The sequence below is a fragment of the Acipenser ruthenus genome, chromosome 44, assembly GCF_902713425.1.
Source record: "Acipenser ruthenus chromosome 44, fAciRut3.2 maternal haplotype, whole genome shotgun sequence".
NCBI lineage: Eukaryota > Metazoa > Chordata > Actinopteri > Acipenseriformes > Acipenseridae > Acipenser > Acipenser ruthenus.
In genome coordinates this window covers 9,478,326-9,503,134 of record NC_081232.1, presented here as the reverse complement: position 1 = coordinate 9,503,134, position 24,809 = coordinate 9,478,326, and the positions used below count along the sequence as shown (strand labels likewise).

The 24,809-nt window shown below is 42.3% G+C and overlaps 1 protein-coding gene across 1 annotated transcript; it reads right to left on the bottom strand.

The window, feature by feature from the left end:
* Positions 1-355: 355 nt before the first annotated feature.
* LOC117399039 (myosin-6) lies at positions 356-14,972 on the bottom strand. Its single transcript, XM_033998186.3, has 39 exons — positions 14,911-14,972; positions 14,323-14,351; positions 13,728-13,936; positions 13,179-13,322; positions 12,947-13,103; positions 12,599-12,626; positions 11,829-11,934; positions 11,542-11,634; positions 11,274-11,337; positions 11,094-11,192; positions 10,898-11,001; positions 10,543-10,681; positions 10,232-10,350; positions 9,960-10,109; positions 9,626-9,796; positions 9,221-9,530; positions 8,968-9,044; positions 8,604-8,809; positions 8,395-8,518; positions 8,170-8,306; positions 7,612-7,867; positions 7,130-7,372; positions 6,878-7,054; positions 6,337-6,482; positions 6,152-6,242; positions 5,546-5,935; positions 5,163-5,289; positions 4,635-4,753; positions 4,346-4,542; positions 3,539-3,722; positions 3,254-3,419; positions 2,971-3,095; positions 2,427-2,735; positions 2,059-2,262; positions 1,668-1,964; positions 1,073-1,177; positions 860-955; positions 621-755; positions 356-479 (listed from the first exon to the last, which is right to left on the bottom strand). Exons 3-39 carry the CDS (start codon positions 13,926-13,928, stop codon positions 459-461), a joined length of 5,817 nt encoding a protein of 1,938 aa, XP_033854077.1. The 5' UTR covers positions 13,929-13,936; positions 14,323-14,351; positions 14,911-14,972; the 3' UTR covers positions 356-458.
* Positions 14,973-24,809: the final 9,837 nt, after the last annotated feature.

The window sequence follows — 24,809 nt, the reverse complement described above, 5'->3', positions numbered from 1 at the left end:
AAAAAAAATGAAAAAAATGAAAAAAGATTCTGTAATTAGAAAAAAAAAAATTAAAAAAATTGTTAAATGAATTCTTGCTGTGTTTTGTTTATTTTGGGGGGAGGGGGGTGGAGATGCTGAAACAGCTGTTGGGATGGAGTTGGTGACACTGGTTGTCATTGCTGCCTACATGTGGTGTGCCCTGAGCCTGTAGTCAGGGTTCAGTTAAACATTTACAGTGTTGGGTGTTTCGTTGAATTACTAAACTTTGTTTAATTGCTTTGCTTGTTAGCTCAGCTCTAACCAAGTGGTGATTGTGTTGCAAGAAGGTTCAGACATGTCTTCCATGAAATGAAGAGACTGGACGGAGATGTGCTGGTTTGCAGATGCATTTTATTAACTACACTACAGAGACTAACACATACACAGCTTGGTCCCACACACTGATTATCAGCTCCGGGGGTGTTGCTGCAGGTTTTCTATTCTTCATCCATAGATTTCTTTAATAGAAAAGCAACAAAAAAGGAGGGTTAGAGAAACTAATACATATAGCTGCCATTCATAAATTTCAAGGTGATCTACGGTTTCGCTTGCGGAGCGAACTGTTTTGGTTTCCTCCCCCATCTTTTATGCAGACTCACCTTGCTGCCAACGTCACGGGTCTTGGCACGGAGCTTGTTGACCTGCGACTCAGCAATATCAGCCCTCTCCTCGGCCTCGTCCAGCTCATGCTGCAGCTTTCGGAACTTGCCCAGGTTAGTGTTGGCATTCTCCTCCTGACAGTCACACACAAGGGCAAAGTTAGTGGTTCATCTGTAATCTTGGGTTGAATGGAAACTGCTTAGACACGTGGATGAGAAGAGAATGTAGAGTTACTTACAGCCTCCTCGGCGGTTCTCTTGTACGCCTTCACCTTCAGCTGCAGCTTGTCCACCAGGTCCTGGAGGCGGGCCATATTCTTACGGTCCTCCTCCGTCTGCAGAGAAGTTGAGAAGAAAAGTTTCAGTTTAACACAGTTCGATAATCTGCAGTTTGATTGACAATCACAACTCTACTGAAGTTCAAACTGTAGGACAGGGCAACGTGATCTGACCTGGTAGGTGAGCTCCTTGATACGTCTCTCAAATTTCCTGACTCCCTTCACAGAGTCGCTGCCTCTCTTCTGCTCTGCCTCCAGCTCGTTCTCCAGCTCCCGCACCTGAATTGATGATACAGTACAGAAAGTCAGAACGCAGACTCCTGACTTGGAGAGGCCTGTGTATCAGTCTGTTAATTTAAATCCTGGGGCAAGTTTGAGGATTTGCTCTTTTGAAGTAGAATTACCCAAAGCATTCTCTGACAAAAGGTTTTACAACTTGGTGCCTTGAATGTTGTTTTTTTTTTTTTTGTTTTAACTACACAATCAAATTTCTATAGCACCATATCTTACGAAATTTCAATATAGGAAATAATGGAGCAAAATGGCAAACTACTAAAATATGAGAGAGAGAGAGAGATACATGTAAAAACAAAATCAGGATATTGAGCAGTTAATACTACAACAATGGAAGTGTTTTGCCTGTGAGATACAGATAGACCTGTAACTGCCAGGCACTGACGCACCTGAAATCGCAATGACAGAAAGATGTCAGGTACTGATGGCTAGATATGATTATATAAATCAAGGTCTGTAACTGCAAGCCACTTACGCGGGTCTCAAGCTTTTGCAGCTGCTTCTTGCCGCCCTTCATGGCGATTTGTTCGGCCTCGTCCAGACGGTGCTGCAGGTCCTTGATGGTCTGCTCCATGTTCTTCTTCATGCGCTCCAGGTGAGCGCTGGTGTCCTGCTCCTTCTTCAGCTCCTCAGCCATCATGGCAGCATCAGTGATGGCCTTCTTGGCTTTCTCCTCAGCGTTCCTGCACTCCTGCACAGCCTCCTCCACCTCTGTCTGCAGCTGGGACGTGTCGCCCTCCAGCTTCTTCTTCTGGTTAATCAGGCTGGTGTTCTGCACAGAGAGTGAGAGAGACCCAGGTTACAGGAGACTGACTGGGGAATCAGGCTAGTATTCCATAGTCATCTCTGCTCCAGTGCTGTCGTACCTGTGAGTGCAGTAGTTGCACTCTCTCACTGATGTCCAGCAGCTCCTGTTCAGCCAGCTTGCGGCCTCTCTCTGTCTGTTCCAACACCGCCCTCAGCTCCTCCAGCTCAGCTTGAAGGAGATTGTTGCGTCTCTCCACTATGGCGATGTTCTCCTTCAGGTCATCACTGGCACGCAGGGAGTCGTCCAGCTGGAGCTGAGAGTCCTGGAGGTCAAAAGATCAAACAAGTTCAAGCTTTCTGAATTAAAATATTCACAAGGGGGCTTAAACTAGTCTAAGATAAGTGCTAATCAGTGTCTAAAACCATGAAGATGGAAGTAACCTTCACAACAAGCCAAGGCTATCTGAGAGGATCTTTTTGTTGTTACCTTCAGGTGGGCGTGGACACTCTTCAGCTGCTTCTGAGACTCTGCAGCCTGCCTGTTGGCCTGGCTGAGCTGGATCTCCATCTCATTAAGGTCTCCCTCCATCTTCTTCTTCACCCTGAGGGCCTCGTTCCTGCTGCGGGTCTCTGACTCCAGGGAGGTCTGCAGGGTCTCCACCACCCTCTGGTTGTTCCTCTTGGCCTGATCCATCTCCTCGTCCTTCTCAGCCAGCTTGCGCTCAATCTCAGCCTTCACCTGGTTGAACTCCAGCTGAGCTCTCAGGATCTTCCCTTCCTCATGCTCCAGGGAGGCCTGCCAGGAGACAACAAGCTCTTTTTAGCTGTGTAACCGGAGAGTTTACAGCTGGATTAAACAGACCAGCAATACATGTTTAAAACACCAGCAGCTTTTTCTTTATGAACTATACTCCAGGTTCCCATTGGAAATCACAACAGGGGGTCAGAGTTAGTTTGTAAATGATTAGTTTAAAAAGCAGTTTCTCTGCCCCATTACATCTCATTCTGCTGCTTTCTACAAGGTCTCTCACCTCAGCCTCCTCCAGAGCAGACTGTATTTCAGACTTCTCCTGCTCCAGCTGCTTCCTAGCCTTCTCCAGCTCATGGATATTCTTGCCTCCCTCACCAAGTTGCTCAGTCAGGTCAGAGATCTCCTCTGAGGGGCAGAATAATCAGTAATTAATTTCTATTTTTTTAATTCATTCATTTTTTATTCATTCGTGTTAAGTTAAGTTCGTGTTAAGTTTTCTTTACAGAGAAGACTAACTCCCTGTAAGAATCTAATGCTGGTGCTTTTCTGTGTGGATCCCCCACCTTGCAGGTTCTTGTTCTCCCTCTTCAGGGTCTCCAGGTTGTCCAGAGCCTCCTCATAAGCGTTCTTCAGCTTGAAGAGTTCAGTGCTCAGGGACCTGGCCTCCTTCTGGGAGCCCTCCAGCTCACTCTGCGACTCTTCAAACTTCTGCTTCCACTCGTTCAGGACCTGGCATGGGTACGGTGAGAACAAGTCATTACAATCACATTGTAAAATCGGTTTCAAAATACAGCAGCACCCTTAACTAAACCTAATGTATTCTCTTCATCGAAACCCCCAAATCTCACCTTGTCAAAGTTCCTCTGCTTCTTGTCCAGAGCAGCGGCTGCTGCGTTGGACCTCTCCAGATCCACCATGAGATCTTCAATCTCGTTCTGCAGCCTGTGTTTGGTCTTCTCCAGGGAGGAGCATTTAGCATTCACAGCCTCGACGGCTTCCTCCGCGTCCTGCAGCCTCTGAGCCAGCTTCTTCCTGGGAGACGGAGAAGGAGAGAAAGGAAAGGAGAGGAGAGGCTTTCAGTTAGATCAGGGAGGGTAGCAGAATGAAGAGGTTCCCCTCAACTGTGTTTCTGGGAATTGGGTTTTATACTAACTTAATTGATCCCACTTTTAAAACATTCTAAAGGGTTTTGAGGTATACTCTGAGGATGTGTTTTAACTGAACTGGTGTGCAGCAGCAGAGCAATGTGTAACTAAGCTTTATGACACCTTTCTTACCAGTCTTGCCTCTCTTACCCGTTGACTTGACTTGCAACAAACAAACTTTTCGCTCGTCTTATATTTTAAATCGGGAACATAATTCAAGCAAAAAGCTTATGTGTTACAAGAACGTTCTTTTAAGACAAAGCAGCTGTTTGCATTATAAATACATTCAGTTGTTTTCCAGAACCATCGAGAAACAAGCCTTCTGCACCTACCTTCTGAACAGAGTTTACTACTGATTAATGAAATGGGTACGCATAAGTTATAAACTACCAGATGTATAGTACAGCTGTGACCCTCACTTTAAAGGAGTGAATGTCTATTAACAGTAAAGGATGTTAATCACAGCTAGAGTGGTGGGTATTCTGTGTGTTTGAGTCTAGTTGCCCTTACTTGGCCTCCTCAAGCTCCTCAGTTCTCTGGATGGCGTCGGTCTCATATTTGGTTCTCCACTGAGCCACCTCTGAGTTAGCCTTGGAGAGACTGCGCTGGAGCTCAGCCTTGGCCTCCTGCTCCTCCTCATACTGCTCCCTCAGGAGGTCTGAGTCGTGGCGGGCAGACTGCACTGCATGGGCAAGCGCGTTCTTCGCCTGGGGAGACACCAGACAAACAGTTTACTATATAGAAACCCGGCTTTCAGACATCCTGTTTCATCAGAAGACAGTATTTGATGCTGCTTTACCTTCACTTCCTCTTCCAGTTGTCTCTTGAGGTCATCAACCTGCTGAGTGTAGGACTGCTTGCCTCTGGTCAGCTGAGAGACAAGAGATTCCTTCTCTTCGAGCTGCCGAGACAACTCGCCTAAACAGCAGCATGCAGACAAGGTGAGACAACCGAACTGCAGAGCTCTGCGGCTGCACTGTTACCACAGTGTGAATACAGAGAGACCGCGAGAAAGACTTCTAAATCAGACGTGTGTCAAAATAATTGAGGGGTGACCCGGAAATGCTTGATAGCTGACAATTTAACTTTCCTTTAGATAACTTGGTAAAAATGTCAGCGCCCTGGAGGAGAGGAAAATTCACTTCTAATCGACTTTTAAAACACTCAGTGCGGAAGTGAATTACCATTGAGTGATACTCCGTTGTAAAGGTGAGATATGTTTTGAAATCAACACGTTACTGAGTGGATTTGTTTAAAGTACTTGTTAGTGGCAGTTACGAGTACCAGCACACCCCTAATGATTACACAGAGAGGGCAGGGTGCTCACCGTTCTCGGTCATCAGCTTGGCTCTTTGCGTGGAGAAGTCATTGAGGGATCGTTGGGCCTCCTCATACTTTGTCCGATACTCATTCATCTGGTCCTCTGTCGTGCGACACATCTTCTCCAGGTTCGTCTTCACAGCAAAATAACAATGGGAGACGTGTTGAGACCTAGTCTTCTATGACCAACTTTTCCTCCTTAATATTTATCATGAAAAACTGTTGCTAATAATAAATCTGCCCTGGAACAGATTTGCATGGTAGCAACTGAATCTAGTGCCTGCCCATAGGCATTGGAATGCAGATTTTCTTTTCGTACAGGTGAGTATAGGGTCGTTTCTTTGGCTTTCATGATGTGCCCATGTAAAACTGGAAAGCTGCGTTCCTTACCTTGGCTTTAGCGACATGCTCCATATTGGAGACCACATCGTCCAGCTCCAGTTTGAACTCGCTCTTTTCCTTCTCTAGTTTCTGCTTGACTCTCTGCAGGTTGTCAATCTGCTCCCCGAGCTCAGCCACGCTATCGGCTTGCTTCTTGCGGAGAGTGGCGGACGTGGCTTCGTGCTGCAGCGTGGCCTCTTCAAGGTCTCGCCGCAGCTTCTGGAACTCAGCCTCCCTCTTCTTGTTCATCTCGATCTGGGCTGAGGTGGCCCCGCCCGCCTCCTCCAGCCTCTCACTGAGCTCCTCCAGCTCTCGGGACAAGTCTGCCCGCTGCTTCTCCACCTTGGCACGGGCAGCTCTCTCTGCCTCCAGCTCCTCCTCTAACTCCTCAATGCGGGCCTGGGGGAGCGGCACATGAGCACACAGGTTATAACTGATACAGTATAAAGCGACTAATAGGCTTCTTGATAGGCACGAGTGGAACAGCACACAGTTTATTATAGATACAGAAATACAAAGAGGTCCTATGATCCTGATGGGCGGAATAAAAAATGCAGGTAATATAAGGTCTTTATATAATAATACAAGGGTAGTCAAAGGTGGGCTTTAAATTACCTGAAGCTCCTTCAGTTTCTTCTGGTACTGGGCTGACAGTGCCTGCTCATCCTCAATTTTACTCATGAGCTGGCTAATCTCAAAGTCTTTCCTGGAGGAAAAGGTTAACAGTGTGGTTATATCACATTTCTACAATGCAGTCCTTTATCTTTATACAACACATAATACCTAGATTTTTTACTTACTTCTTCAGCCGCTCCTCCATTTGCTGCTTATCATTCTCCAGGTCCATTAGGCTCTCCTGGGTCAACTTCAAGTCTCCTTCCAGCTTCCTTTTGGCTCTTTCAAGGTCCATCCGCACCTTCTTTTCTTGCTCCAATGAGCCTTCAAGCTGGTAGGGGTAAAGACATTGTAGAAAAAATGTTGTTCAGTCCCCCATTCTTCTAAGATAGGTCCATAACTAATTATTAAGTAGACCACATACTCAATAGAGCTATCCCTGCAAGCCCTGCCCTACTATCTAAGTGGCTGTATGGGACAACTGAAACCCTGTGCTAAACTGGTTCATACTTCAATTGTGCAACCATGATTAAGGATGATGTCTGGTCTCTAGTCTTGCAACTGTGTGGCAATCCAAAAGGAGACTGGTTAGCAGTTACATATTTTCTAGCACGACTGCTGCACGGCCATCTCCGGGTGATCGCATGACTAAAGTATGAACCACCCTTTATGATTAACTCCCTGATACAGAGCACCAGTTGTTCTGTGATGCTCTGAGTGACTCACATCGTCGACCTGCTGCTCCAGCTTTGCTTTGGCCTTGGTCAGGGTGTTCACTTTGTCCTCCTCACTCTGAAGGTCATCCAGGGTTTGCTGGTGAGCCTCCTGCAGAGCCTTCTTCTCCTTGGTCAGCTTGGCGATGATGTCATCCAGAGCCGCCATTTCCTCAGTGAGGTTCTTCACCTGTTAATCAGAGAGCAGAGACTCAGCACCCAGAGCCCTGACAAACAGGATCTTCACAGACAAACAGACACTGACCTTGTTCTCAGTGGCGTGCTTCTCCTTCTCCACTTTGGCCAGGGTGAGCTCCAGATCATCAATATCCTTCTTCAGCTCAGAGCATTCATCCTCCAGCTTCCTCTTCTTGGATGTCAGCTCAGCATTCATCTCCTCCTCATCGTCCAGCCTCTCCGTCAGCTCTTTGGTTTTTGCTTCCAGTTGGATCTTTTGCTTGATCAGCTGGTCGCACCTCTCCTCTGAATCGTTCAGTGTATCTTGTTCCTGAAAAGACAACAGAAAAGAATAAGCACAGAAACCCAGTTGAAACTAAAACCCATTTGTCTCAGCACCAACCCAGACTAAGGCACCATCAAAGCATTTACTAAAAGCTTAAAGTCATACATTTGGCCCAAAACTCTGGTGCCAGTTCTATGTTTTCTCATTGCTGCATTTTGTAATGATGAAATTAAGTTAACATAAGGATCTTCATATGGGTTTATATGTGTACAGGGTTGACTCACCGACTGGACTTGCAGCTGCAGGTCGTTCTTCTCTTGGAGAAGAGAGACCATCTTCTCTTCCAGCTCCTTTCTGCGGGCCTCAGACTTTGCGAAAGCCTCCTTGAGTTTCAGGAACTCATCCTTCATGTTGGCCATCTCTTTCTCATTCTCTGCGCTCTTCAGCAGGGGCTTGATCTTGAAGAAGAGCTTCATCCAGGGCCAATTCTTTACACCCATAAAGGCACGGATGTTCCACTGGATCACCAGCAGGGCGTCTCTGCAGGAATCAATCGCCAGAGTATTAGGAAGGAAAGCGATTGGGTTTAATTAGAAGGCACAGGCATACTACTGCAACAGAAAATAATCAACAAAGAGACGAGGAAATAAGATAAAAGTTCAATACTACTCCTTCAAAGCGATCGGACTGTAAAATGTAAGATGCTTGCTTGAGGACTGTTAGGCAGCTGACTTGCACCAAACCTCAGTTACGGTTAGTTAAGTATTTTTTTAAGTTTGCTTTGTGAGGTGGAAAGATGGCAGTTGACTGTAGGCCAATCGTAAGTAGTAATAATACCAGACCTGCGCTCAACAATTTTATGGTACTCAATTCTTGAGAGAAGACCGCGAGACTGTGCCTGGATGCCGGTGATGATGAGAGACAAGCGATCATCTCTCATCTCTTCCAGCTGACCCAGGAGACCAGCCTTGAAGAACACCTGGCAACAAAACAAAAGGGAGCTCCTGAATTCTTTAAATGGGTGTTAATCACACAAAGTATTCAGGGTAAAATGGTGTCAGTCCTACCTTGGTGTGTCCCAGCCTATACTGGGTATGATCGATGTCCAGGGATCCCAGCAGTTTCTCTGTTCCCTTCTTGCTGTCTATGAACTGGCCCTCTGGGATGGCAGAAGGGTTCAGGATACGGTATCTGTGAAGGTAGACAGGGAATCAGCTGGGTATCTACAAAGCTCTTCATGGGGAATTATAACAAGGGCACAGCTTGAGAGATGTACCTCTGTTTGAAGTCTCCGTACAGGATCCTGTTGGGGAAGCCCTTCCTGCAGATTCTGATGCCTTCCAGCACACCGTTACAGCGGAGCTGGTGCATCACCAAAGGGTTTTCCATCAAACCTGGAGTCTTGCTTTCGTTGGGGATCAGGCAACGCACAAAGTGAGGGTGAGTTGTCTTTAGGTTGGTCATCAGCTTGTTCAGGTTTTCCTAAAATCGAATACACCGGTGTAAACATAACCTGTACACTACAGTCAGCCTTTGAAAAGCATAAGAAAATGCAATTTAGATGCAATCGTGCAGCATTTTGACAGAAGCTGTTTTTACAGGTTCTGTTTTATTTAAACTGTAGGCTCTGCTTGTCTTACCCTGTGCAGAGCAGACACTGTCTGGAAGGACGACCCCTTCTTCTTGCCGCCTGCCTTGCCTTTCCCACCAGAATCAACTAGAACCACAGACACATCACAATTCAATGCTGATATCACCTGAATCTACACTTAATGTAAAGCATAAGAAGCTCATTCTCAGTTTACTTTATGATATAAGAATACCAACCTGAAGATATTTAAAGAGCCACATCAAATTAAACTGATTAAATGGAAGGCACTGTTGTGTATTTACCTGAATCTGCTCCAGCATAATTACAAAAAAGGTTAGACAAAAGCTTGAGGGTAGACTTCTGGTAGAGCCCGACCACAGTCTCATTCAGAGGGTCCTTGTTCTTCACCAGCCAGGCCGAGATGTTGTAATCTACAGTGCCAGCATAGTGGACCAGAGCAAAGTGAGCCTCTGGTCTTCCTTTGACGATCCTGGGCTTCTGGAAGTTGTTGGATTTGCCCAGATGGTTGTCGTACAGCTTGGCTTTGAAGGTTGTGTCACTGGCCTTGGGGAACATGCACTCCTCTTCAAGGATGGACATGATACCCAAGGGCTAGGGTGAGGGAGAAAGAGTCGGTTAGCTCAGTAAACACTGAACAACTAAATCATACCATATTCCATTGCCTAATTACTGATCCAGAGCCCTACCTTCTCAATGAGTTCGATGCAGGCTTGCAGGTCCATGCCGAAGTCAATGAACTCCCAGTCAATGCCCTCCTTCTTATATTCCTCCTGCTCCAGCACAAACATGTGGTGGTTGAAGAACTGCTGCAGCTTCTCGTTGGTGAAGTTGATGCACAGCTGCTCAAAGCTGTTGAACTGCAACAAGAGACAAGAAAAGCTAAAACATTTTAGATATCCACGTCCTGGGACGCCAACATAAACCTTCAGTTGCCCTACTTATTTTTGACCTTAGCACTTTGTTCTTATTTTCAGAATAACCCTCAGGATGTATGAAAAGTTCAAAGACACAAAGACTCACATCAAATATCTCAAAGCCAGCAATGTCCAGCACACCAATGAAGTACTGGCGGGCCTGCTTGGTGTCCAGGGATTGGTTGATTCTCACCACCATCCAGTTGAACATTTTCTCGTACACTGACTTGGCCAGTGCACCGATGGAGTATGAAACCTGTGGGAAGTGACCACAATCATATATTGCCATGCAGATTTGTATTCATACACACAATAAGATGCAATGCCTCAAGTGGGCAAACTAGGCAGATGTTTTGTGCTTTTTTTTCTGGGACTAACCTGTTGCACATTTTGTCCCTTGGTGACATACTCATTCCCTACTTTGACTCTGGGGTGACACAGTGCCTTGATGAGATCAGCCGAGTTCAGCCCCATCAGGTAGGCAGACTTGTCAGCATCTAGGAATTAAAGAAATACCCAACAATTATAACCATTGCTGTTGCTGTGGGTAAATGTGATAGTCTTGATACAGATACTAATCGACTGGAGATTAACTGACATTTACTAGAAGACAATGACAATGCCCTGTTCTCTCTCCCCTGGGGGCTGAGCTACACTCCCCCTTCTCCCTTTCACACAGTCAGACCCACCTTCAGTGCCGTCAGCCTCTGCCTGCTCCTCCCTCTGTTTCTGCTTGAACTTCATGTTGCCATAGTGCATGATGGCACCTGTCAGCTTGTAAACTCCATTTTTCTCCTCCTGAGTGAAGCCAAGCACATCAAAGGCACTCTGCAGGATAGAGAAAAACAGAATAAGAGACCCTGCTTCACTGCCTGAGGTCTGCTTACTCTGTTTAGTAAAAAGGCTGAGAGCTATACAGCTCTCCAGGTATGAGAGGATTCCAGCTTCTCACTCTGGGTCTATGAGTGGGACTCCTTGCACCCTGTTGGCTCAGAGGGTGTGTAAAGACAGACCCCTGTAATATTAGAGAGAGTCCTCACTCACATCTGTGGCCATCAGCTCATCAGCATCATCGATGGAGGCGACAGTGACTTCACCCTGAGAGATGAAGGCGTAGTCGTAGGGATTGTTGGTGATCAGGAGCATTTCTGAGAAAGAGGGACAATACAATGTCAGCATGCCTCCTGTCTGCTTGTATAATCCTACACTCACACTCTTGAGTGAGGACAGGAATACTGACCTAGCAGCTCTGGCTTCTTGTTGGACAGGATCTGGTAGAAGATATGATAGTCTCTCTCAGCCTTGAGCTGAAAGGTCACACGAGACTTCTCCAGGAGGTCTGGAACAAACAGATATCAGATTAAACTTCAATATCAAAGGGAATGCTACAAATTAAAAACACTCTTATATAAATACTTACAGGTCTCAATGTCAGCAGAAGCTAGCTTGCCACTGGCTGCAAAGTGAATTCGGATGAATTTACCCTGAGGAGCAGAAAGAGAACAATGGGTGCCAGTCGAGAGAAATCACTTCTTGTAAATGAAAACAACATCTATAAAAGGATCAGTCTTGCACTCTTCCCCTGATTTAATCTCACTTTATTAAATATTACTGACCAATTACAGCAGAGAGGAAAATAATAGCAAACTGGACCAGTGGTGTATACTGATAATGATGGGTATACTCACAAAACGTGAGGAGTTGTCATTCCTCAAGGTCTTGGCGTTACCAAAAGCCTCCAAGGCTGGGTTTGCCTGGATGATTTGATCCTCCAAACTCCCCTGTCATTGAACACAAACAGACTGTCAGTAGGGAATTGCTAACAGAGCAGGTTAATACAATACAGTATAATACAAATGTATTTGTATATAGCGCCCTTCACGCCATGGCATCCCAGAGTAAAAAACAAAACAAAACTATATATATATATATATATATATGTGTGTTTGCACAACAGCAAAAAGTTCCGACACACCTTGCTAGAGGCAGCTGCATCCTTCTTGCCACCAACTGCAGCAATGCTGGCAAAATACTGGATGACTCTCTTGGTGTTCACAGTCTTCCCAGCACCAGATTCTCCACTGTGGGCACAGTAACAAGTAGGGTGAGTGTTTCACTAAAAGGAAGGACTTTAACAGGCAGCACTGCACTGCAGTGTGGCAAGCACTGAAACACTCCATTCAAAGCGTTCCTACACGATCACAACCACCGCTATATTTCAGCATTGAAACACTGCATTGAAAGCACTGCAGCACGATAGCAATCCCTAAAACACTGCATTGCCAGCTCCCCAGCACAAGCCCTACAGCTCCCCAGCACAAGCCCTACAGCTTTGGCCAAAAGTTTTGCATCACCCTCTATATAGAATTAACTTAATTTTGCTTCATAAAGTCGATAGAAACCTGCTGAATAATGTTACGTTAACATATTGAATTACATACCGCCTTTTAGTTTTCCATATACTTAACGAAAAACTGACAAACTGTGAAAAATGTGATATTGAAAGCTAACATGAAATACCACTATTCTAACTAGTAGGGCTTCCGGTAGACTTTTTTTGCGATATCTTTTTGTAGTTTCTTTGATTACATGATGTTAAATAACAGATCTAAATTATGTTCAGAATTATGTCTCAATCCTAAAATTCTAGGTGATGGAAAACTTTTGGCCGTAGCTGTATGTAAAGCTCTTAATCACTCCTTCCTTAGGTTTCCAGCAGTGCACTACATTGATCAAGTGACTTACGTGATCAAGACGGACTGGTTTTCTCTGTCTGAGTGAGAGAAATAAAAAATAAAAATAAAGTATTATTACATGTAATGCTCTGATTAAGTTAAAATTTGATTTCAAGTGTCAAACTGTCAAATATAATTATAACTTTTACATTTTCTATTGAATTCCAAATCATTATTTTTTTTTTATAAATGTCACCCTTTTTCAAATTAACAACCAAATATTGAAAAACGACCTATTTCTGTTCTATTTCCACCCGTGCAAAGTTTACAAGGAGAAAGACAGTTGTAAATGTTAAAATTATACTAAAAAAGGGTAGTTGCAGGATCTAAAGATGTGGGCTGTTTGTGTGTGTCTTACCTGTCAGCATGTACTGATAGGCGTTGTCAGAGATGGAGAAGATGTGAGGGGGAGCCTCAGTCCTCTTCTTGCCTCGATATGCATTGACCACCTCTGCATTGTACACAGGCAGCCACTTGTAGGGGTTCACTGTCACACAGAAAAGCCCAGAGTAGGTCTGAAAGGGAGAAGCAACACTCAGTATGTGTCAGTCTATCAGAGGGTTTAGGGTTTGAGGTCACTCTGTACTCACGTAGATCATCCAGGCTGCATAACGCTCTTTGAGGTTATACAGCACGGCGGGCTCGTGCAGGAAGGTGAACATGGCCATGTCTTCAATTTTATCGTACTTGGGCGGGTTCTGAGGGTGGACATCGCACTCCTTCACTGTGACAGTCTGGAAAACAACACAGACAAGCCCTCAGGTTAGCACTCATTTATAAAAAAAAAAAAAAAACCCTTGGAAATTGCAACACTAGACCCTAGTCCATGACTACATTTAAGAAAGGGTCTTAAAATGGTTTTATCTGCATAGTCCAGCAATTCAATATTTGTTCACAGTTTTCAGTGGCTTAAACTGTCACTTTTTAAAATATTTGCTGCACAAATATGTTTTCCAATGTTTGAATGTTTTTTTTTTTAAAACTGCAGTGTATTTTGAGCTATATTTGCACAGTATGTTAATGTAACTAAAACTCTTTAATGATGAAGCCTAAAAATAAGGAGGATACTAGAGCTACCGTTAAGCCATTTAGCTTTGAAGCCTACCCACCTGTCCAGGTTTTATCACTTGGGTTCTTACCTTGCCTTCGTAAGTGTCGGCAGTGACTTTGTCACCGTCGCGGCTGATGATCCTGGCCTTCACGTACTCCGTCAAGGGATCCGTGACGAAGCACTCCTTCTTCATGTCGAAGGGCTTGGTCTGCGCCTCCAGACGCTCCTTATCGGACTTCCGCAGGTAGGAGGCGGCAGCCCCAAACTCAGCCATCTGCGCGTCACCCATTTTCAGATCTACACAACAGACAATGTGATTTTTAATGAATGCCCATTCATATTCCCTGCTTTTCCAACTCTTGTCCAAAATATCTAGACTTAATTTACACCACTTCCTGGTGAAAAATGTGCAATAAGTGTCAGGGACCACTTCATGGGAAACTACGGAAAAACTTTACAAAGGCTACAATAACAACACCAGGATTTTTACTGGTATTGAAAACAATAACAACATTTGGCAGACAAAATACGGGACTAATTGACTCAGTGTAACTGAGTGCTTTATACAGACAGTAGCATTTAGGCTTCAAATTTGATAATCCTACTGAAATGGTATGAACAAAAAAAAAAAAAAAACACTGCAGTTCAAAATGTTTATAGACAGCAAAAACAGATTGTCCTACCTTATGTAGTGAAAACCAAGCAAGAAACCCTATAATGAGACAGAAGAAGACAAACAGTGAGAGTGAGACCTGGGAGAGAGCTTCAACTAAACTTCAGGAACTAACTGCCGTTTGGTTTTCCACCAGCAGATGGCAGCCTAGGGCGAGGTTTGAAGACGTCCACTCACTGTTCATTCTTTTAAAACAGAATTGACAAAGCCCTCCCCTGTTCACCCCCTCAAAATCAAGAACTGTGGCATATTTTCCTATGTATCACAATGATTTATTTAAGTTTAATTATAACCCATGTTAAAACATGTTCATATGCACATTAACTACAAATAATAAATGATACAGGCATAAATTGGAGTGATTTCTATTATCTTTTTGAGTTACTCTTAAAAGTTGTGTTTGTTTTCTTTAAAACAAAAATGGTGCAAATTGCACACTGGAGTACATAAGAGTTATAAACCAGTGACTCATTTGCAGCAAATATTGTATTTTTTCTCTTCAGTATCAATGAACACAAAAGATATTCAGCAGAAACAATGCATGCTTAATAATACAACAACAGCTCCCTTCTACCCCTCAGACCCAATAAGTGCTTACCTTGAGATGGTTGGGTAGCTTCTCTTCTTCCAGACCCTGCTGCTCCCCTTTATAAAGAAAACAACTCTCCCAAATTTGGAGGTGGCTTCCCAGGAGGCAGGAATCTAATTGTGTCTCTGTGTCTGGTGAGGGGAGGGTGTGTGTCTTTGTCTCTATGGGTGCTGTTGTCTCTATTGTCCTTATTAGGTATTTCCAGAGATGGTCGCATAGCCGTCTGACGCTGTCAGCAGGGCGGATAGTCAAACAGACAAACATGCATATTCTTAGAAACAGCTGTGGACAAAGGTTTTACATCACCTTATAGAATGAACACATTTTTTTTCATAAAATCGAATGAAACCTGCTGAATAATGTTACGTTAACATATTGAATTACATACCGTTTTCCATATACATATCAAAAAATTGAATAATGTGACATTTCGAAAGCTAAAATGAAATACTACTGTACTGTACCCCTGAGCAAGGTACTTTACCTAGATTGCTCCAGTAAAAACCCAACTGTATAAATGGGTGATTGTATGTAAAAATAATGTGATATCTTGTAACAATTGTAAGTCGCCCTGGATAAGGGCGTCTGCTAAGAAATAAATAATAATAATAATAATAATAATAATAATAATACTATTATGGCTTACGGTAGACTTTTGCGATATCTTTTTGTAGTTTCTTTGGTTAAAACTTTTGGCCATAGCTGTGTGTTTATTGATAGCAGCCGTGCCGCAGGGCTGTTGAAGGACTGTAGGCAGAATAGAGGGGATCATTATCAGCCATTTCAGAGATCCGCACTGAACAGAAAAACAAAAATACAGCTATGGCCAAAGTTTAGCATCACCTAGAATATTAGGATTGAGATATATTACAAAAAAAAAAAAGAAAACTGTATGAACATAATTTAGATCTTGTATTAAACATAATGTAATCAAAGAAAATACAAAACGATAGGGTAAAAAGTCTACAGGAAGCCATAATAGTAGTACAGTGTTTCATGTTAGATTTCGAAATGTCACATTTTTCAATTGTCAATTTTTCATTAAGTATATGGAAAACTACAAAGCGGTATTTAATTCAATATGTTAACGTAACATTATTCAGCAGGTTTCATTCAACTTTCTGAAGCTAAATTAAGTTAATTCTATAGGGTGATGCAAAACTTTTTGCCATAGCTGTAGTTTGAGTATAAGTGTGTGTTCTTGACTACCACCCATGCTTAAGAGCCTAAAATCTAAATTTTTTTTATATTTTATATACATTTAGATATTGACACTGGAAAGATCCACTGAGATTTAACATCTAACATCTCATTTGCAGGGAAGGGGAGCTGGAAACTTGGACAATTAGCCAGGGTGAGGATGAATGTGTTTTATTGACTTGGTGGCTGTCGTTGAGCCTGTGTGAAATGACCTCTATTAACAAGGGACACAGGCTACCTTTGCAGACTTTCTTTTAGAAAGGGAATGGTTAGAAATGGAGACTGAACTGCTACGCAAAATAGGTGCCCCCCCCACCACCCCACAACTCCGGTACAAGTTTGAGACAGAGACTGAACTTCCCTTTCACTGCCACTCCAGAGCCAAGCAGGGCAATGTGGGGAGCTCTCATTGCTATTGCTTGTGAGCTCTGGGGGTAAACGGGCAGGACTATTTTTTTGTTAAACAACAGGCCTGACAGTGCAGAATGTGATACCCAAAATGCATCGCAATTGTCATCTGCCTCCCGCTTTAAACCAAACTCAAGACCAAGGTTAGCGTTAATCTTAGCCTACTTGTCCCCAGAATGCATCTCTCTGACATTGCATTGTTTCTTTCCCTTTATCCTTGAGTACAAAGATAACCCTGTGAAATTCCTGCTCTGTGCCACTCTCTGATTGAGGAGGACAGCTTGTGCTCCATTTTCAGGGCAAGACTTTATCCTAATGTTTCTATAGGATCAGTTGCAGCAGGTGCTAGAAAAGTTCTCCTTATACATAGATGGAGACGGAGAGACAGAGGCATGACGCTGATAGAATCACATGGTGTTAATGGTGATACTGCACAGACACACTAATTAGGAGTGAGATTGTGTTTCACAGAGGGATATAGCGAATCTCTGATTGATCTGTTGTGAGATGGGGGAGAATCTTAAACTCCTCAACCTAAACCCTGGAACACAATGCAGTGTTTTTCATAAATCAGGCTTTTTATTACTTGGAGAAGAGGTGGAGACTTCAGCTTTGAGTTGTATCAATATAAAGGGTAAGCTTCTACAAAAAAGGGCCAAGTTGCAAAGTTAGCTACTTTAGATCCATCTATTGCGAGACAGGAACAGACAAGATTTCTTATTCCCTTACCTGTCAAACATATGGAAAGGGCATGGTGATTCATGGTGAACATCGGGTACCCTGTATATTACTTTATAGGAATGCAGTCCGGTCTAAAATAATAGGGGCCCGCTCTATAATGGGATGGTCAGAACATCTTTCTGACCTCCACCTACACTGGCAGATCTCTACACTAATGCAGTGCACAAAACAGTAACTTATTACTACAGCTCTGGACAAAAGTTGTGCATCACCCTATGGAATGAACTCGTTTTGCTTCATAAAGTCGAATGAAACCTGCTGAATAATGTTACGTTAACATATTCAATTACACACCGCTTTGTAGTAGTTTTCCAGATACTTCACGGAAAACTGACATGAAAAAAGTGACTAGACTTTTTTTTTTGAAAATATTATTTAGTAGTTTCTTTTGATTACATGATGTTAAATAAAAGATAAAAATTAAGTTCATATAGCTTTTTTTTTTTTTTTTTTATTTAATTACGTCTCAACCCTAAAATTCTAGGTGATGCATCTTACTGCATTCTCTTCACTTTCTATAGCTTTAACACTCTATATTCTTCTACTACTGCTGTGCAGGACAGAGGAGTTTGATTTGTGCTCCACTTCACGCATGCTGTAGCAGCCTGCTCTGCTGGAGTTTCCACTGAAAGGGGCACATACCAGTATATCTAGGGTAGGAAACTTGTTTGAAATTTGAAAAGCCAGCAATGGTAAAGGGAAGGTAGTGAAACGTTTTCCTGAATTTCCATGCCACTTAATTTATTTAGTAGACGCCTTTATCCAAGGCGACTTGGAGACTAGGGTGTGTGAACTATGCATCAGCTGCAGAGTCACTTACAATTACGTCTCACCCGAAAGACGGAGCACAAGGAGGTGAAGTGACTTGCTCAGGGTCACGCACAATGAGTCAGTGGCGGTGGTGGGATTTGAACCGGGGACCTCCTGGTTACAAGCCCTTTTCTTTAACCACTGGATCACACAGCCTCCATTTATTTGGCTCCTTAATGACAAATCATCAAGGGAATACACGCTACAACTGGGGGCCCTGCCTAAAGGCTTCATCAGTCAATTCACTATAAAAAGGTCAGATCAGGGAGTAGTCAGCAAGTTCCTGTCTTCAAAGCTGTGAATGCTGGAGGTTAATCATCTCTCACACTTTCCTTCTGTCTCAGTGAAAATGAAAGGTATGCAGCCTGGAGAAACAGTTCACAGAAACAGAGGAGTTAGCAGTGAGTCAGTCTATCAGGGGAGTCAGGAACATTCAGAGGCTCTGAACCCAATTCCACACCCCATCTCCCCCTTCCCCCTCAAGGTCACTGTGACATTGGCTCTGACGTTGCCAAGCATTTTTCACATCCCATCGGAGTGTCAGCTGATTAGAACTGCTCAGCTGCACACCTTCGTGAGGTCAAACCCTCTCTATTGTCTGCTCTTCTAGTTTTTATTATAAATCTTAGAAAATCTGAAATATTTTCTATTGTAGGCTATCGAGTAGATAAGCACTCAAAATGTCACTTGATTAGCTAATATTATTGTAGTTTATGCTACTATATGTCCTTGCCCACTGTTATAAGTACAGCTGTGGCCAAAAGTTTTGCATCACTCTATATAATTTAAAAAATTGTGCTTCATAATGAAACCTGCTGAATAATGTTACGTTAATATATTGAATTACACACCACTTTTTAGTTTTCCATATCCTTAACGAAAAACTGACAAAAATTGAACATACTATTATGGCTTCCGGTAGACTTGCAATATCATTTTGTAGTTTCTTTGATTACATTATGTTAAATAAAAGATCTAAATTATGTTCATATATATATATATATATATATATATATATATATATATATATATATATATATATATGAACATGCAGTGTTTTTCATAAATCAGGCTTTTTTATTACTTGGAGAAGAGGTGGAGACTTCAGCTTTGAGTTGTATCAATATAAAGGGTAAGCTTCTACAAAAAAGGGCCAAGTTGCAAAGTTAGCTACTTTAGATCCATCTATTGCGAGACAGGGACAGACAAGATTTCTTATTCCCTTACCTGTCAAACATATGGAAAGGGCATGGTGATTCATGGTGAACATCGGGTACCCTGTATATTACTTTATAGGAATGCAGTCCGGTCTAAAATAATAGGGGCCCGCTCTATAATGGGATGGTCAGAACATCTTTCTGACCTCCACCTACACTGGCAGATCTCTACACTAATGCAGTGCACAAAACAGTAACTTATTACTACAGCTCTGGACAAAAGTTGTGCATCACCCTATGGAATGAACTCGTTTTGCTTCATAAAGTCGAATGAAACCTGCTGAATAATGTTACGTTAACATATTCAATTACACACCGCTTTGTAGTAGTTTTCCAGATACTTCACGGAAAACTGACATGAAAAAAGTGACTAGACTTTTTTTTTTGAAAATATTATTTAGTAGTTTCTTTTGATTACATGATGTTAAATAAAAGATAAAAATTAAGTTCATATAGCTTTTTTTTTTTTTTTTTTATTTAATTACGTCTCAACCCTAAAATTCTAGGTGATGCATCTTACTGCATTCTCTTCACTTTCTATAGCTTTAACACTCTATATTCTTCTACTACTGCTGTGCAGGACAGAGGAGTTTGATTTGTGCTCCACTTCACGCATGCTGTAGCAGCCTGCTCTGCTGGAGTTTCCACTGAAAGGGGCACATACCAGTATATCTAGGGTAGGAAACTTGTTTGAAATTTGAAAAGCCAGCAATGGTAAAGGGAAGGTAGTGAAACGTTTTCCTGAATTTCCATGCCACTTAATTTATTTAGTAGACGCCTTTGTCCAAGGAGACTTACAGAGACTAGGGTGTGTGAGCTATGCATCAGCTGCAGAGTCACTTACAACTACGTCTCACCCGAAAGACGGAGCACAAGGAGGTTAAGTGACTTGCTCAGGGTCACGCACAATGAGTCAGTGGCGGTGGTGGGATTTGAACCGGGGACCTCCTGGTTACAAGCCCTTTTCTTTAACCACTGGATCACACAGCCTCCATTTATTTGGCTCCTTAATGACAAATCATCAAGGGAATACACGCTACAACTGGGGGCCCTGCCTAAAGGCTTCATCAGTCAATTCACTATAAAAAGGTCAGATCAGGGAGTAGTCAGCAAGTTCCTGTCTTCAAAGCTGTGAATGCTGGAGGTTAATCATCTCTCACACTTTCCTTCTGTCTCAGTGAAAATGAAAGGTATGCAGCCTGGAGAAACAGTTCACAGAAACAGAGGAGTTAGCAGTGAGTCAGTCTATCAGGGGAGTCAGGAACATTCAGAGGCTCTGAACCCAATTCCACACCCCATCTCCCCCTTCCCCCTCAAGGTCACTGTGACATTGGCTCTGACGTTGCCAAGCATTTTTCACATCCCATCGGAGTGTCAGCTGATTAGAACTGCTCAGCTGCACACCTTCGTGAGGTCAAACCCTCTCTATTGTCTGCTCTTCTAGTTTTTATTATAAATCTTAGAAAATCTGAAATATTTTCTATTGTAGGCTATCGAGTAGATAAGCACTCAAAATGTCACTTGATTAGCTAATATTATTGTAGTTTATGCTACTATATGTCCTTGCCCACTGTTATAAGTACAGCTGTGGCCAAAAGTTTTGCATCACTCTATATAATTTAAAAAATTGTGCTTCATAATGAAACCTGCTGAATAATGTTACGTTAATATATTGAATTACACACCACTTTTTAGTTTTCCATATCCTTAACGAAAAACTGACAAAAATTGAACATACTATTATGGCTTCCGGTAGACTTGCAATATCATTTTGTAGTTTCTTTGATTACATTATGTTAAATAAAAGATCTAAATTATGTTCATATATATATATATATATATATATATATATATATATATATATATATATATATATATATATGAACATGCAGTGTTTTTCATAAATCAGGCTTTTTTATTACTTGGAGAAGAGGTGGAGACTTCAGCTTTGAGTTGTATCAATATAAAGGGTAAGCTTCTACAAAAAAGGGCCAAGTTGCAAAGTTAGCTACTTTAGATCCATCTATTGCGAGACAGGAACAGACAAGATTTCTTATTCCCTTACCTGTCAAACATATGGAAAGGGCATGGTGATTCATGGTGAACATCGGGTACCCTGTATATTACTTTATAGGAATGCAGTCCGGTCTAAAATAATAGGGGCCCGCTCTATAATGGGATGGTCAGAACATCTTTCTGACCTCCACCTACACTGGCAGATCTCTACACTAATGCAGTGCACAAAACAGTAACTTATTACTACAGCTCTGGACAAAAGTTGTGCATCACCCTATGGAATGAACTCGTTTTGCTTCATAAAGTCGAATGAAACCTGCTGAATAATGTTACGTTAACATATTCAATTACACACCGCTTTGTAGTAGTTTTCCAGATACTTCACGGAAAACTGACATGAAAAAAGTGACTAGACTTTTTTTTTTGAAAATATTATTTAGTAGTTTCTTTTGATTACATGATGTTAAATAAAAGATAAAAATTAAGTTCATATAGCTTTTTTTATTTTTTTTTATTTAATTACGTCTCAACCCTAAAATTCTAGGTGATGCATCTTACTGCATTCTCTTCACTTTCTATAGCTTTAACACTCTATATTCTTCTACTACTGCTGTGCAGGACAGAGGAGTTTGTGCTCCACTTCACGCATGCTGTAGCAGCCTGCTCTGCTGGAGTTTCCACTGAAAGGGGCACATACCAGTATATCTAGGTAGGAAACTTGTTTGAAATTTGAAAAGCCAGCAATGGTAAAGGGAAGGTAGTGAAACGTTTTCCTGAATTTCCATGCCACTTAATTTATTTAGTAGACGCCTTTGTCCAAGGAGACTTACAGAGACTAGGGTGTGTGAGCTATGCATCAGCTGCAGAGTCACTTACAACTACGTCTCACCCGAAAGACGGAGCACAAGGAGGTTAAGTGACTTGCTCAGGGTCACACAATGAGTCAGTGGCGGAGGTGGGATTTGAACCGGGGACCTCCTGGTTACAAGCCCTTTTCTTTAACCACTGGATCACACAGCCTCCATTTATTTGGCTCCTTAATGACAAATCATCAAGGGAATACACGCTACAACTGGGGGCCCTGCCTAAAGGCTTCATCAGTCAATTCACTATAAAAAGGTCAGATCAGGGAGTAGTCAGCAAGTTCCTGTCTTCAAAGCTGTGAATGCTGGAGGTTAATCATCTCTCACACTTTCCTTCTGTCTCAGTGAAAATGAAAGGTATGCAGCCTGGAGAAACAGTTCACAGAAACAGAGGAGTTAGCAGTGAGTCAGTCTATCAGGGGAGTCAGGAACATTCAGAGGCTCTGAACCCAATTCCACACCCCATCTCCCCCTTCCCCCTCAAGGTCACTGTGACATTGGCTCTGACGTTGCCAAGCATTTTTCACATCCCATCGGAGTGTCAGCTGATTAGAACTGCTCAGCTGCACACCTTCGTGAGGTCAAACCCTCTCTATTGTCTGCTCTTCTAGTTTTTATTATAAATCTTAGAAAATCTGAAATATTTTCTATTGTAGGCTATCGAGTAGATAAGCACTCAAAATGTCACTTGATTAGCTAATATTATTGTAGTTTATGCTACTATATGTCCTTGCCCACTGTTATAAGTACAGCTGTGGCCAAAAGTTTTGCATCACTCTATATAATTTAAAAAATTGTGCTTCATAATGAAACCTGCTGAATAATGTTACGTTAATATATTGAATTACACACCACTTTTTAGTTTTCCATATCCTTAACGAAAAACTGACAAAAATTGAACATACTATTATGGCTTCCGGTAGACTTGCAATATCATTTTGTAGTTTCTTTGATTACATTATGTTAAATAAAAGATCTAAATTATGTTCATATATATATATATATATATATATATATATATATATTAAAGATGTCTCAATCCCAAAGCAGCTTTAGTTTCAGCACAGGGCTTTTTATTGCGCTCCTTTGTAGTTCAGATTGACGAACCTTACGCTGCCTTTAAACATTCTTCATTAACAGAGAACCACTTTCGATTTGTATTTGACTGTAAACTGATTATTTGTGTTTGCTCTGTAAAGTTTCATTGAGTTTATTACTTCCCTTTAGACGCTGATCTCTTAAAGAGCTTGTCTTGAAATAGCTCAGTATCTACGCGATTGTGCGTGTGTGCTGCTGTCAGTGTTATCAGTATGCCTCTGTGAGGGAGAGGGCACACGTACTATAATTAAGTAGGACACCTAATATGCTGTGTCCCTTATCTACAATGCAAGGCAACTGGGCAGATTGACGCAGCTCCCTCTCCATGTTTAGCATAGCAGGGTCTGCGCTCCCTCCTCCAGCTGCTCTGCTACAGTTTCATCAAAGTGAAGGTGTGAAGGATGGGGTGGCACTCTGGGGGGTTGATGATGCAGACCAGTCCCACTGTAAATGTCATGATACCTCTGCATCTCACACCAGCAAGAAAACAAACTAGAAGATCAAAACTCAGGCTGTGGACTAAGATATTCTTCTATTCAAACCTCATCTATTTCTTATTTTGAAGAGAGGCCAAACTATCTTTATCCACTGAAGGACGTAGGAGAGGTATACAGCTAAAGCCAAACGTTTTGCATCACCCTGTAGAATTAACTCATTTTGCTTTTTTTTTTATCCTAAAACTTTTGGCCACAGCTGTGTGTAACGGCTCTATAGGAGATTTTTTATCAACAGCTGAGTCAGCTAGTGTATTTTATAGTATCAAGTCACTTCAACTGATACCAGAAAATGGGCCATATTTTCAAAGCATTTACTAGTCTTTAATGAACTGTTTTGTAAAGGGGAAAATTCCTTGTAAATTATATAAAACTAAAAAACAAACAGCTTTAGCATGTATAAAAGGCCATGGATAGCAGAACTTAAGTTGTTAGGTCCTAAAGAAAACTGGAGTAAATGCTTCGAAAATATAGCCCAATGTTGCCTGAAAGTTGCCTGGACTGGAGGGCACACCCTTTCTCTTAGGAGGTGAGGGAGGGAGCAGTTCGATCTCCATGCCTCAAACCTGCCCTGGGCTGAAGGGGCAGCCCTTCCTGTTAGGGATAACATACAGCCCCCTTGTTTTTTTATCTGATCTGCCCATTGAAACAGGGATATTTCATATTGTTGCACATCCTAAACAGACTGGATGACAGACCCTTGCTGAGTGTGAACATAAGGCAGTGGATTGAACGGCCTTGAGGGTGCACAGTGTTTGTACAGACCTTGGATTCCTTGTCACAGCTATAAAAGCTTTTCCAGATTTATTACCTGATCTATTCCTGAATGTATAGCAGTAATTCCTTCCACAATGTCCATATGCCACTTACAAAAGGGCAAATGTGGGCTTTTAGCTAAGTTGAGGCTTGGGTTATCCAAGCATAGCTCTTCATAGGAGGTATATGATTGTTAAAACTGATTGGGGGGGGGTTGGGTTATATGTGACTTTTGTTCTAAACAGTGGTCAGACAGGCAGAATGGGTAAGATTAGGAGGGTTATAGCCCCTTGCTCCAGAAAGGA